The 14790-nt window shown below is 44.2% G+C and overlaps 1 protein-coding gene across 2 annotated transcripts; it reads left to right on the forward strand.

The window, feature by feature from the left end:
- The first annotated feature begins 5722 nt into the window (after nucleotides 1-5722).
- On the forward strand, nucleotides 5723-14616 carry LOC139530294 (CTD nuclear envelope phosphatase 1A-like). 2 transcript variants are annotated; one of them, XM_071326552.1, is made up of 9 exons: nucleotides 5723-5840; nucleotides 6592-6797; nucleotides 8719-8785; nucleotides 9756-9874; nucleotides 10057-10128; nucleotides 10622-10738; nucleotides 11294-11405; nucleotides 13603-13687; nucleotides 13808-14616. In XM_071326552.1, the coding sequence occupies exons 2-9, from the start codon at nucleotides 6693-6695 to the stop codon at nucleotides 13866-13868; spliced, it is 738 nt and encodes a 245-aa protein (XP_071182653.1). In that variant the 5' UTR covers nucleotides 5723-5840; nucleotides 6592-6692; the 3' UTR covers nucleotides 13869-14616. The 2 variants fall into 2 exon arrangements, with proteins under 2 accessions (XP_071182653.1, XP_071182654.1); XM_071326553.1 differs by lacking the exon at nucleotides 5723-5840 and adding an exon at nucleotides 6002-6238.
- The last annotated feature ends 174 nt before the right edge of the window (nucleotides 14617-14790 follow it).

Below are 14790 nucleotides of genomic sequence, written 5' to 3' on the forward strand. Positions count from 1 at the left end.
TTTTTTGGGTCGTTGTCCTGTTGGAAGGTGAACCTTCACCCCTGTCTGAGGTCCTGAGCGCTCTGGTGCAGATTTTCATCAAGGATCTATCTGCACTTTGCTCCGTTCATCTTTGCCTCGATCCTGACTAGTCTCCCAGTCCCTGCCACTGAAAAACATCCCCACAGCATGATGCTGCCACCAGGTTTCCTCCAGATGTGACGCTTGGCAATCAAGCCAAAGAGTTCAATCTTGGTTTCATTAGACCAGTGAATCTTGTTTCTTATGGTCTGAGAGTCTTTAGGTGCCTGTTGGCAAACTCCAAGCAGGCTGTCAGTACGAGGACACCGGTACATCCTGGTGGTAGTGGATTATGCCACCCAGTATCCCGAGGCCATTCCACTATGGGCGGCGGTATCCAAGGGTATCGCCCGGGAGCTGTTCCACCTCGTTAGCCGGGTGGGCATCCCGAACGAGATCTTGACAGACCAAGGTACGGAGTTTATCTCCCACCTCATGAAAGAGTTGTGTGCCCTCCTGCAGATCAAGCAGATCTGGACCTCCGTGTTTCACCCGCAGACGGATAGGCTCGTCGAGCGCTTTAATAAAACGCTCAAAACAGATGCTGCGGAAGGTCATCGAGCAGGACGGGGTGAACTGGGACCAGCTACTACCCCACCTAATGTTCTCAATCTGAGAAACCCCCAACCGTCCACTGGGGCTTCCCCGTTCGAACTCCTCTACGGGAGGAGGCCATGAGGACTACTGGACCTCGCAAAGGAGGTGTGGGAAGCCCAACTGACCCCATTACGCAGCGTGGTAGAGCATGTGGAGATGATGAGGGAGCGGATGACAGCCATATGGCCCATCGTGAGGGAACATATGGAGAAGGCCCAACGCGTCTAAGCCCAGGTCTACAATCTGGGAGCCCAGCCCCGAGAATTCCAGGTGGGAGACAGGGTGCTGGTCTTAATCCCCACGGCTGAAAGTAAGTTCCTGGCAACAAGGTACGGACCATACGAGGTGGTCGAGGAGATGAGACCTGTCAATTACCGCGTACAGCAACCGGGGAGATGGAAAACTCAGATTTACCACGTAAACCTGTTAAAGTGGCACGAGAGAAAAGCCTTGGCAGTGTTATGGTCGGGACCCAGGACACCAACGGGACCAGTGGTGGTCCTGAGCAATGAGGACCTCGATTCGGCCCAGAAGCAAGAGCTCAGGGAGCTTGTTGATCGGAAACACGGCGGTGTTCTCCGAGAAGCCGGACCGCACGACCCTCATTGAACACCACATCCATACCCGGCCAGGCGAAACGGTAAGAAAGAGGCCATATCGGATTCCGGAGGCCCGAAGGAAGGCCGTGAAGCAGGAAGTGGAGGCTATGCTGAGGATGTGGGTCGTTGAAGAGTCCCACAGTGCATGGTGCAGCCCCATCGTGTTGGTTCCCAAACCGGACGGTAGCCTCCGCTTCTGTAACGATTTCCGGGGGGTGAACGACATCAGCTTGTTTGACGCATATCCCATGCCGAGGGTGGACGAGCTCATCGACCGATTGGGAAAGGCCTGGTACATCAGCACCCTTGACCTGACCAAAGGTTATTGACAGGTACCGTTGGCAGCCTCCTCCCGGGAGAAGACGGCGTTTTCAACACCAGACGGGTTGTATCAGTATCGGGTGCTCCCGTTCGGTCTCCACGGAGCCCCGCCCACATTCCAACGGCTAAAGAACAAAATACTTCGACCCCACCAGCAGTACGCAGCGGCCTATTTGGATGACATCATCATCCACAGCCAAGGTTGGGAAGAGCACTTGACGAACCTCCAGGCGGTGCTGGACGCGCTCAGACAAGCCGGGTTGACCGCGAACCCTAAGAAGTGCAAACTAGGTTTCGAGGAGGTGGAGTACCTGGGGTATTTGATCGGACGGGGGAACGTCAAGCCCCAGGAGAGGAAGGTTCACGCGGTGCGTAACTGGCCCGTTCCACGCACCAAGACACAGGTCAAGTCCTTCCTGGGACTGGCAGGATACTGTAGCCGATTTATCAACAACTTTGGCGGCTATAGCTTCCCCCCTCACCGATCTAACCAGGGCCCGCCTCCCGACAACAGTGAAATGGACGAACGAGACAGAAGCGGCGTTCAGCCGTCTGAAGGAAGCTCTGTGCTCCCATCCGATTCTCGTAACGCCCGATTTCCAGGTGCCGATGGTGGTCCAGACGGATGCGTGTGATACGGGACTAGGCGCCGCTCTGTCCCAAATACACGATGGGGAGGAACATCCCATCATGTACATCAGCAGAAATCTGGTTCCTAGAGAGAAAAAGTACTCCATTGTGGAGAAAGAGTGTCTAGCGGTGAAGTGGGCGCTAAAACCGCTCAAGTACTATCTGTTGGGTACACACTTCACCCTGGTCACGGACCATGCTCCCCTGGTCTGGATGGCCAGGGGAAAGGACAAACGATCGGGTTACCAGGTGGTTCTTGTCCCTTCAACGCTTCTCTTTTTCTGTTGTGCACAGGTTTTTTATTTTACCTTTATTTAACTAGGCAAGTCAGTTAAAATCAAATTCTTATTTTTAATGACGGCCTAGGAACAGTGTGTTAACTGCCTTATTCAGGGGCGGAACGACAGATTTGTACCTTGTCAGCTCGGGGATTTGAACTTGCAACCTTTCGGTTACTAGCCCAACGCTCTAACCACTAGGCTACCCAGGTCAGGGGCGAAGCATGGAAACGCGGATGCCCTATCGAGAAGGGAGACGTACGTTGCACTGACGACAGTCCCCTCCCCGACAAAGCTATGGGGGGGGGGGGGGGGGCGGGCGTACAGCAGGTCAGCATGCAGAGGCTCATGGGAGAGACCTATCCTTTTCTTTTTGAATTATTATTTAATAAACACCCTTGAAACCGAGCTAATCATACTCTGTCCGTGTCTGATCTGTGTAAACGTCTTGACCAAACCCCCTGGTCTGCCACAGTATGCTTAATCCATTAAACTAATGTACAGAATATACAGTTGAAGTCGGAAGTTTAGATACACCTTAGCCAAATACATTTAAACTCAGTTTCACAATTCCTGACAATTAATCAGAGTAAAAATTCCCTGTCTTAGGTCAGTTAGGATCACCACTTTATTTTAAGAATTTTATTTATTTTATTTATTTCATCACATTCACAGTGGGTCAGAACTTTACATACACTCAATTAGTATTTGGTAGCATTGCCTTCAAATTGTTTAACTTGGGTCAAACATTTCAGGTAACCTCCCACATGCTTCCCACAATTTGTTGGGTGAATTTTGGCCCATTCCTCCTGACAGAGCTGGTGTAACTGAGTCAGGGTCGTAGGCCTCCTTGCTCGCACACACTTTCTCAGTTCTGCCCACATATTTTCTATAGGATTGAGGTCAGGGCTTTGTGATGGCCACTCCAATACCTTGGCTTTGTGGTCTTTAAGCCATTTTGCCAAAACTTTGGAAGTATGCTTGGGGTCATTGTCCATTTGGAAGACCCATTTGCGACCAAGCTTTATGTTGCTTCAATATATCCACATAATTTTCCTACCCCATGATGCCATCTATTTTGTGAAGTGCACCAGTCCCTCCAGCAGCAAAGCACCCCCACAACATGATGCTGCCACCCCCGTGCTTCATGGTTGGGATGGTGTTCTTCGGCTTGCAAGCTTCCCTCTTTTTCCTCGAAACATAATGATGGTCATTATGGCCAAACAGTTCTATTTTTGTTTCATCAGACCAGAGGACATTTCTCCAAAAAGTATGATCTTTGTCCCCATGTGCAGTTGTATGCAATGTGCAAAGTGTATGTAACCTTCTGACCCACTGGAATTGTGATACAGTGAATTATAAGTGAAATAAACTGTCTGTAAACAATTGTTGCAAAAATTACTTGTCATGCACAAAGTAGATGTCCTAACCGACTTGCCAAAACTATAGTTTGTTAACAAGAAATTTGTGGAGTGGTTGAAAAACTAGTTTTAATGACTCCAACCTAAGCGTATGTAAACGTCCGACTTCAACTGTATTATACGAAATTCCCAAATTCTATAGCATAACGGTAGAGACATGTCTTAAATGTAACACTAACAATGACGCAATAATCCATGTCTCCTGGGAATGCTATGAAGTCCAAAAGTTATGAGCGGAGCTAGAAAGTTGGCTGTCAGAAGTATTACAATGTAAATTGACTAATAATTCGACTGTCTGCATATTTCAAGACATGGTATATGAGGGTGCAGTTAGATACCGGACAATACTTTTCTCATCAATCATCTTGACAAAATGTATACTTAAATACTGGAAATCAACCAATCCTCCATTGTTAACACAATGGAAAGGTCAAATGCTTTATTATCTAAATGTTGAAAGTTTGTGGGTGACGGAGAGAAACAAAACGATGCAGTTTGAGGCCATGTGGCAGAGAGTGATGCAGGTGCTGGAGATGGGGGTGTTAGCAGGTAAATTTACATTGTAATTGTAACGGCAGCCTTCCTCCTCTTCGTCTGAAGAGGAGGTGTAGCAGGGATCGGACCAAGACGCAGCGTAGCTCGTGTTCAACATGTTTTTAATAAACAAGACGAAACTGTGAACACTTACAAAATAACAAAAGTAGCAAACCGAAACAGTCCTATCTGGTTCAGAGAAAACACAGAGACAGGAAACAACCACCCACAAACCCCAACACAAAACAAGCCACCTATATATGATTCCCAATCAGAGACAACACAAAACACCTGCCTCTGATTGAGAACCATATTAGGCCAAACATAGAAACAGACAAACTAGACACACAACATAGAATGCCCACCCAGCTCACGTCCTGACCAACACTAAAACAAGCAAAACACACAAGAACTATGGTCAGAACGTGACAGTAATACTTCAGACGGCCAACTGTGTAGCCTTTAAGCTATGGATCATTAGATTGAGACCACACTTAATAGCCTATAATTGTACTTGATATTGTGTGCCCGGCAGAGAATCAGAGATGAGGGGTGGCATCGAGCACACATAGATATATAGCCTAATACTAATTCTAAAACACTGAGAAATATTGAAATTTAATCAATTACAAATTGCATGACCTCCCCTGGACTAGATTTTTTAAAACAAATACTAAACACTCCCTTTAACTGAAATTGAAAAAGTATGACCCACCTCATTTTCCTCCAGGTACCCATTGTGTACATTTCGATACGTCCCTAACACCTTGCCCAAACCGGCTGCGCACGCTCGCGCGCTATCGTGCATACATTTATGCACGATATCCCCCCCCCCCCCAAACCCCAAAACAAACTCTGAACCAATTACATTAATTTGGGGACAGGTCGAAAAGCATTAAACATGTATGGTCATTTAGCTAGTTAACTTGCACTTGCTAGCTAACGTTAATTTGTCCTATTTAGCTAGCTTGCTGTTGCTAGCTAATTTGTCCTGGGATGTAAACATTGAGTTGTTATTTTACCTGAAATGCACAGGATCTCTACTCTGACAATTAATCCACATATAAAACGGCCAACCGAATCCTTTCTAGTCATCTCTCCTCCTTCCAGGCTTTTTCATCGTTTAAATTATATGGTGATCGCATCTAAACTTTCATTGTATTACCACTACTACCGGCAAAACAGTTCGTTTTTCTATCACCCACTTGGGTATAACCAATGAGGAGATGGCATGTGGTTACCTGCTTCTATAAACCAATGAGGAGATGGGAGAGGCAGGACTTGCAGTGCGATCTGCGTCAGACGCGCGCAAGCAGTGTGGGTGCAATAATTGAATAACATGGACTACTAAATTTATTTTGCGACGCTTGCGCACGCGACGTGTCCGGTCTGGTCAGCATGTAAGGCTTCAGCATTCTGGCTCTGTTTGAATGTGGCTTGATGGCTCGTTGTATGCGATTGACTCTGGTCTTGGGGCGGTATGCAGGCTGGGATACATGGCTGCCTGTCAAGCGATGTTCAGGGCTTAAATGCCCCACGAGCTTCTCTCAACCGGCTACGAAAAAGTCACTTCCGGTCGTAACTGTTGCTGCATTCATTTTCTGGTTGGAACTAGGGAACTCGGAAATGTCCGACTTGCTAATAGTTTATAGTTATACACGTGCCGCGTTCAATCAGTTTGCAAGTTGGAATTTTCGAGTTTCCTAGTTCTGAATAGCACGTAAACGCGGCATGTATACCGCCTTGTCGAAACCACGTAGTTATGGCGGCGTGCTGTCCAGTTCCGGATTTGTTTGAAGTATGTGTTGACGGCGTCTAGTTGGGACTTTGGCATATTTCGTCAACCAACTTCAATTTGTCAACGTAACTAAGCAAAGTTAGAACTGTATTGTTTGTATTTTATAAGGTCGTTTCCTTTTATACACTTTTCTAGCTTACCAGGGCTAGCTAAACTAGCGACCGAGAACCAGCGAATGCTAGTTGTTGCTCGTCTGGATTCATCGCTTTCATTTTTAATGACGGTTTAGCTAGTTTGGCTACTTTTAAAAGGTTTTTTTTTTCCCCCCATTCAATTTCAATCGAGTGTAGCGAAAGTAGGATTTGAACTGAGCACACGATTGCTATTGGCTGGTGTCTTTATTTGACCTGCAGCTGCAGGTTCTGGAGGGAAGAGGCTGGGGTCCCGACTCAACCGGAGTCTCTCGGGCTGTACCGCTATTTGTGCCTAGAATACTGTTTGAGTGACTGTCAGAATGCTGAAGACCCGTCAGTGTTTACTTGGCATTCGCACTTTCCTCGGAGTGACGTCTAGAATATGGGGGTTTATTCTGTACATACTCAGGAAACATTTAAGGACGGTGAGTATTCTAGAACTTAATATGTAATACATTGTCCCCTACTATGGGATTTCCCTAATCAATATCACTCGGATAACCGATACTGATAGTTGGATAAACTAATAGCACACACTTGGCCCATTTGGACTTGCCGATGCTCTTGAGACGGTCCATCTGAAGCTCACACACACACACCAATATATATATATATATATTGAAAGGTCTGAATGGTACTTCTACTGTACTATATGATAACTGATATCTTGGTAATATTTCAAAGACCTCTAGGAAAACTGTCATACAGGTGTAATCCATATCCATACGGTTTGTCTTGACATGCGCTACCAGAATTTCAGTGACCCTGCGATGCATTCCTCACAATGGCCAGCAGAGAAACACTGAATCCTAACGTGTCCTGCCATGACCCATAACTGTTATTAGACAGTAAAAGTGATTTGTAGCCACTGCAACTATCTGACTGTGAGTATACACTTACGCCCACTGAAACGAGTTCTTTACTTCTTGGTTTTGCTCATGCTAGGAAAGCAGAGAATGCATTGCACAGGAAGAAGCTGTACTCTGACGCCTGTCATGGACAGTGTTTATGACACTGTATGAACATGGTGATGATTGGACTCGGGACTTTGGATACGGATTAGATGTTTCAGGTGTAACTAAGCAGAGCTGGGAACTCTATACACACTCCGAAATAGTGCCATTTTTTCATACTTGAAAATAAGAAAGGGAAGAGCAGTGGATAAACCAAAACATCTGAATCTGACTACACTTTTTACAAAAAAGTACAAATGCTGTCTTTTACAAGACCTAAACCAAGTTCTCTCATAAAATATGATTAATTTTTCTTCAAATATTTTATTACCAGTTTAGCTGACAGTATATTGCCTAGTAGAAATCCTTGCTGGATAGATGGTTGTGTATTCCCTCTCTGTTGACTCACTGTAGTGTAACCTAGAGCTTCCCATCTGTTCAGGTGGGATAATGGCTCTTCAGACAAGCAAACCCTCTCTGTTGACTCACTGTAGTGTAACCTAGAGCTTCCCATCTGTTCAGGTGGGATAATGGCTCTTCAGACAAACAAACCCTCTCTGTTGACTCACTGTAGTGTAACCTAGAGCTTTAATGGCTCTTCAGACAAACAACCCATTTGTATGACCTTTCCCTGCTTTATGTAACCACTTGACTAAGTGGGGTATTTTCTTCAACCAGCCAACTATAATCAGCATGGTAAGCTCTATTAACCACTCACTCCATTGTTCAGCTGATCCTATAACAACTTTTTTGCTGCAGAACCGAACCAATCCACTGTAGTAGGAAAAGGAGAAGGCAATAGCTTGCATACTACTGACTTCACACAGCATGGTACGCTGGATATTCTGTCAATAAAGTGCGGTGACTGAGCAGGTTTTTTGTTTTTATCAGCTCTACAGTACAAGCTAAAGTGTCCTACTCTATCTGTGTGTGTGCACAAATGTCTCACAAGGCTGCCTGCCTTGGAACGACCCTGTTGCGTCGCGTCTGTTTGACAGTCCCGGACAGCTGAGGATGTGTGTACATGTGTGCTTGCGTATGTGTGTTAAATATAGCCCCGGTGCAGAGGGCAAATTGAAGTGTGATTCCTGGAGGAGAACCTATGTTCCTATGTTGGAGGAATATTTGAAAGAAGTGGAGCAGTGCCCAAACTGTGTTGGTGTCATTGGAACTTAATTTCACATATGTCTGGAACCCGTTGAAATCGTAGGTAATTCCAGGTGCAAAGTTAAAAAAAATATATATATATATTTGACAACTCCAGCACACTGCTATTGCTCTACACTGTATTTAACAAATGGCCTAACCTTATTGTGTTTATAAAAACGACTTTTTGGAATTTGTCATTCTTCAGGTTCTCAATTGTGACAGTTGCTCATCTCTTCCTGTGCAGGTAATCCAGTACCAAACAGTACGTTATGACACATTACCTCTGTCGCCTGTGTTCATAAACCGACTCAGTAAGTATCCTGTTTATTTTCAACAATGCTATAATAATCATATATTTATTTTATATAGAGATTTTCATTATACAGATCATCTCAAAGATGCTTAAAAACAATAGTCACATCCGGCTGTGATTGGGAGTTCCATAGGGCGGCGCACAATTGGCCCAGCGTCGTCCGGGTTTGGCCAGGGTAGGCCGTCATTGTAAATAAGAATTTGTTCTTACCTGACTTGCCTAGTTAAATAAAGGTGAAATACAAATATTTTTTTAATGTAGTTCTTTGGATGAAAAAAGTCAGTAAGACAGGTCCGGATCATCAGGCCAGCCCTTGCAATCCCCAGCTTCTCTGCAGACTCAGTGGGTAGATACTCCTCAAACAACATGTTGCACCCACCTGTGTGAAGCCGGTTATCCTCTAGATTTCTATAGGGCGCCAATTACTGGGATAGTCCTCCTTGGAGTGAGAGATCCACTACAACAAGCCTCTGTGATGTCCAAGCCTGTGCTATCTCCAGTTTCAAATCAAATGAAAGCTAGTTAGCCTCTGGGCAAAACTAACTCTTGCCGGTCTTATGACACCGTTGAATCGGTATATAAATAATCCAAATTTACTAGACTAACAAAATCCAATAAAAAAATCCAATAAAGAAAACACAAACAATAAAATATTAAACATTTTTAGAGGAGCTCTCTGCCTAGTCTACTTCATGGTGCCATGGCAACCACAAACTAATAATGTCTCATAAGAAGGTCAAAGGTTCTTAGCCTGGTCCCATATCTTTTTGTGCTGTCTTGACAACTCTTAATGTCGCTATCATGATTGGCATGACATTGACAGTAAGAGTTGGCGTGAGGGAACAAACAGATCTGGGATCAGGCTATGAAACCAGGGATTTATGGCTTAGGCTGAAATTCATACATTTGAGGTTACTTGTTTAGTTTTTCTCTCTGGTGTTGAATGTGATTGCGCTCTTGCTCATCAGATGCCGTTAAGAGGAAGATTCTGGTGCTGGACCTCGACGAGACCCTAATTCACTCCCACCATGACGGGGTGATGAGACCCACAGTGAGACCAGGCACTCCCCCAGACTTCATCCTAAAGGTAATGGCCTATACGTTTGCTGTCTGACTGATTTATTAACATCACCTTGTCAACACACACACACACCAGACTGACTGATACTCATTGTTCACTCATTAACTCCAGGAATATGTTTCCTAACCTTTCCTGCTCTCTTATTCTCATTCTCCCTCATTATTTCTTTCTTTCTCTCTGCTGTGAAGGTGGTAATCGACAAACATCCTGTCAGGTTTTTTGTACATAAAAGACCGCATGTGGACTTCTTCTTAGAAGTGGTGAGTGACAGTGCCTTTTGTGTCAATATCCAAATACTTATTCTTATATACTAGTAAACATGGACATGCTGTATCACAACCGACCGTGATTGGGAGTCCCATAGGGCGGTGTACAATTGGCCCGGCGTCGTCTGGGTTTGGCCGGTGTAGGCCGTCATTGTAAATAAGAATTTGTTCTTAACCGACTTGCCTGGTTAAATATATATATATATATTTTTTTATTTTGTCTATGTAAATGAGTTTCATGTGTTTGTAGGTTTTCAAGAGGCTAAGGAAATTCTAAGTCTGTTGTTTATTCTCTCTACCGTAGCTCTTGGGGATGAGGATAAATGTGTGAAAAGTGTGCATTGAGCTGGCATCAATTATCAACTGTGGTTGTAGACTACAGTTCATTCATTTGTAATTGATTAATCACGTGTATCTATTTTGAACACATTTGTCTGGTGGTTCTCTCTTGCCTGTTTGTTTGTGTGCCTGTTTGTTTCTCTCTTAGGTAAGTCAGTGGTATGAGCTGGTGGTTTTCACGGCCAGTATGGAAATCTATGGCTCAGCTGTGTCTGACAAGCTAGACAAGGACAGGGACATCCTGAAACGAAGATACTACAGACAGGTAAACAAACCTACTGACACGTTCACTTCATCTCTGTGCAGTTATGTACCCTGCTTAGTCTTACACTCTAAAGGGCTGGTTTCCTGGACACAGGTTAAGCACTTTCAATCCACTTTTAATTCTGTGTCCAGGAAACTGGCCCTGAATGTCTATTTGTCATTATTTAGAGCAGGGTTGTCAAATATACGGCCCGCGCCGGATCCGGCCCGCAAGCCCATTCAATCCGACCTGCGGGTGGTTTGAGAAAAAAACCCTCTGTCAATCAACATTGAAATGACGAAAACCAAATCGAAACTGTGTAGAAATGATAATGGACCTACATTTATAGTCTTTTCACTCTGTCCAGCTTGATAACAGTCAGCAGTCAGGGAGCATCGGCATTTTCAAAAGTAATGGATAGAGGACTATGAAGACCGAATGTGGTCCGTGGGGCAACATTTGTTTGACACACCTGATTTAGAGGTTCTCTCTAGGAAGGATGTACAGTTAGACTTGTCACTCATTTGTCAACATGTACAAGTCTAGTTTATTCCTCCTTTTCTTTTCTCTGTTTAGCACTGTACGTTGGATCTGGGTAGTTATATTAAAGATCTTGCTGTGGTGCACAGCGATCTATCTAGTGTAGTCATCCTGGACAACTCGCCCGGGGCCTACCGCAGCCACCCTGGTAAGCAACTGCTATGCTGTTATATTTACTATATGTACAGTGCCTTCAGAAAGTATTCAAACCCCTTGACCTTTCCCACATTTGTTGTTACAGCCTGAATTTGAAATAGATTACATTTTGATTTTGTGTCAATGATCTAGACACAGTACCACTTCATCTCAAAGTGGAATTTCGTTTTTTCATTTATTTATTTTTTACAAATTAAGTAAAATGAAAAGCTGAAATGTCTTAAGTCAATAATTATTAAACCCCTTTTATGGCAAGCCTAAATAATTACAGGAGTACATATTTGCTTAACAAGTCATATAAGTTGCATGGACACACTCTGTGCAATAATAGTGTTTAACGTGATTTTTGAACGCCTACCCCATCTCTGTACCACACACATACAATTATCTGTAAGGTCCCTCAGTCAAGAAGTACATTTCAAGCACAGATTCAACCACAAAGATCAGGGAGGGTTTCCAATGGCTCACAAAGAAGGGCACCTATTGGTAGATGGGTGAAACTAAAAAAATATTGAATATTCCTTTGAGCATGGTGAAGTGATCAATTGCACTTTGGACGGTGTATCAATACACCCAGTCACTACAAAGATACAGGCGTCCTTCTTAACTCAGTTGACAGAGAGGAAGGAAACCGCTCAGGGATTTCACCATGAGGCCAATGGTGATTTTAAAACCGAGTTAAATGGCTGTGATCTGGGAAAAGTGAGGATGGATCAAAAAGACGAAATCCAACGTTCCTTAGTGGTCTAGTTACAGTTTTGACTTAAATAGTCTTGAAAATCTATGGCGAGACTTGAAAATGGCAATCTAGCAATGATTAACAACCAACTTGACAGAGCTTGAAGAATTTTTTTAATAATCATGTGCAAATATTGCACAATCCAGGTATGCAAAGCTCTTAGAGACTTACCCAAAAACAATCACAGCTGTATTTGCTGCCAAAAGTGATGTTGGACGATTAGGTCTGGCTCGCAGTCAGCATTCCAATTCATCCCCAAAAAAGGTATTCGATAGGGTTGAGGTCAGGGCGCTGTGCAGGCCAGTCAAGTTCTTCCACACTGATCTTGACAAACCATTTCTGTATGGACCTCGCTTTGTGCACGGGGACATTGTCATGCTGAAACAGGAAAGGGCCTTCCCCAAACTGTTGCCTCAAAGTTGGAAGCACAGAATCATCTAGAATATTGTATGCTGTAGAGTTAACATTTCCCTTCACTGGAACTAAGGGGCCTAGCCCAAACCATGGAAAAACAGCCACAGAACATTATTTCTCCACCAAACTTTACAGTTGGCACTGTATCTGGGCAGGTAGCGTTCTCCGGTCGGACTGCCAGATGTTGAAGCATGATTCATCACTCCAGAGAACGCGTTTCCGCTCCTCCAGAGTCCAATGGCGACGAGCTTTACACCAGTCCAGCTGACACTTGGCATTGCACATGATGATCTTAGGCTTGTGTGCGGCTGCTCGGCCATGGAAACCCATTTCATGAAGCTCCTGACGAACAGTTATTGTGCGGACGTTGCTTCCAGAAGCAGTTTGGAATTGTAGTGAGTGTTGCAACCGAGGACAGGCGATTTGTTACACACTACGCGCTTCGGACTCAATAGTCCTGTTCTGTGAGCTTGTGTTGCCTACCACTTACAGTTGACCAGGGCAGCTCTAGCAGGGCAGACATTCGACGAACTGACTTGTTGGAAAGGTGGCATCCATCATGGTGCCACGTTGAAAGTCACTGAGCTCTTCAGTGAGGCCATTCTACTGCCAATGTTTGTCTATGGAGATTGCATGGCTGTGTACTCGATCTTATACAACTGTCAGCAATGGATGTGACTGAAATAGCCAAATCCGCTAATTTGAAGGGGTGTCCCCATACCTTTTGTATATCTATTGTATATTCGTGTTTTATTTTTCATAAATGTTTTTCAAAAATCGTATCATTTTTCTTTCACTTTGACATAACAGTTGACATCCCACTTTGCAACATAACAATGTGTAAAAAGTCAAAGTGTGTGAATGCAAGGCTCTGTACGTGTGCTGCAACTCACACAGCCAAATACACTTTAGATATATTCCCATCTACCACACTATTATTCCAAACTAAGTTTCAAACGGGGCTTTTCTTCTGTCATCATGAATCTGCCCTGTCTCCTTATCCTCTTGTCATAACATCTCCGTGTTTGCCTCGCAGACAACGCAATACCCATCAAGTCGTGGTTCAGCGACCCAAGCGACACGGCTCTTCTGAACCTGCTACCCATGCTAGACGCTCTGAGGTATGTCTCAAAGATGTTACACCTGCGATGAGCGGCCAAGACGAGTGATACCTCGTAACTCATTAGTCTGTTTTCCATAGTAATGCTCTAGTTTCTCTTCCCTCCTCCTCTCAATCTCAGGTTCACCTCAGATGTCCGGTCCGTCCTCAGTCGAAACCTCCATCAGCATCGGCTGTGGTGATTCGCCAGCCTCAGCAGCTCCACGTCCTCTTTTTAGAATGCCTTCTCTGCTGGTTGTTGCTCCACCAACACCCCCCCGCTCAGCCCACATCTCCCCCAGCTCCGTGGTGTGACCCCTTTTAAGAAGGGTGAGGACAAAGACTGGGGACCACAAATTCCCGAGGGGGAAGCTACGTATAAGGAAGGAAAACAAAAGTGGAGAGGGCAAACTTATTTTTATTTTTCCGGAATGGAAACTCTTGCCTTAAAGTCCTTGGATTGTGGGAGTGCATGTTGAGTGTGTTTGTGTAAACATGTGAGAGTATGCTTGCATTAGTCACTTTTTTTGTTGTTGATGATGAAATATGAAATCTTTTTAACTATTGACTATGGAAATACTGATTTTGAGACAATGAAGAAACCAGTCCTTCCTTATTTCCGAAAAATGACTTGAATGTTGTGTAGTTAATACAGAAGTAAGATTTTGACCCTACTTCTCCATCCACAGAGCAAAGTTAAGTTTTATTTTCATCAAGCTTTGTATTCATGAGCATGTTTTCTTCCTTGGACTTTTTCAAGCCTGATCTACTCCCATTCTCTTTAAACCATGTACCATGTACACTTTATCCCATTTCCTTCAATGTAACTCCAACATCCTGGCCCATTGGAAAAATGTAAGCTAAGGCCTTTGGCGGGTTTCTTTCGGTCAGACATCAACTCGATCAGTTTCCAATAAATTGCTTGGCATCATACTATTTCACTGACCTTAATTCATGATTGTTGTCTCATGTTTTACTTGCTTATATTTTGTGAGCTTTATTTGCTGCGTTCCATGGTGAATCTCTGAAACATACATTTGAGCAATATTTAAAAAAAATATTGGCTGACATGGATCCATACGGTCTATGCAATGATCACACACAGCTGTGTTTGACTCGTGACTA

The sequence above is a fragment of the Salvelinus alpinus genome, chromosome 9 (assembly GCF_045679555.1).
Source record: "Salvelinus alpinus chromosome 9, SLU_Salpinus.1, whole genome shotgun sequence".
Taxonomy (NCBI): domain Eukaryota; kingdom Metazoa; phylum Chordata; class Actinopteri; order Salmoniformes; family Salmonidae; genus Salvelinus; species Salvelinus alpinus.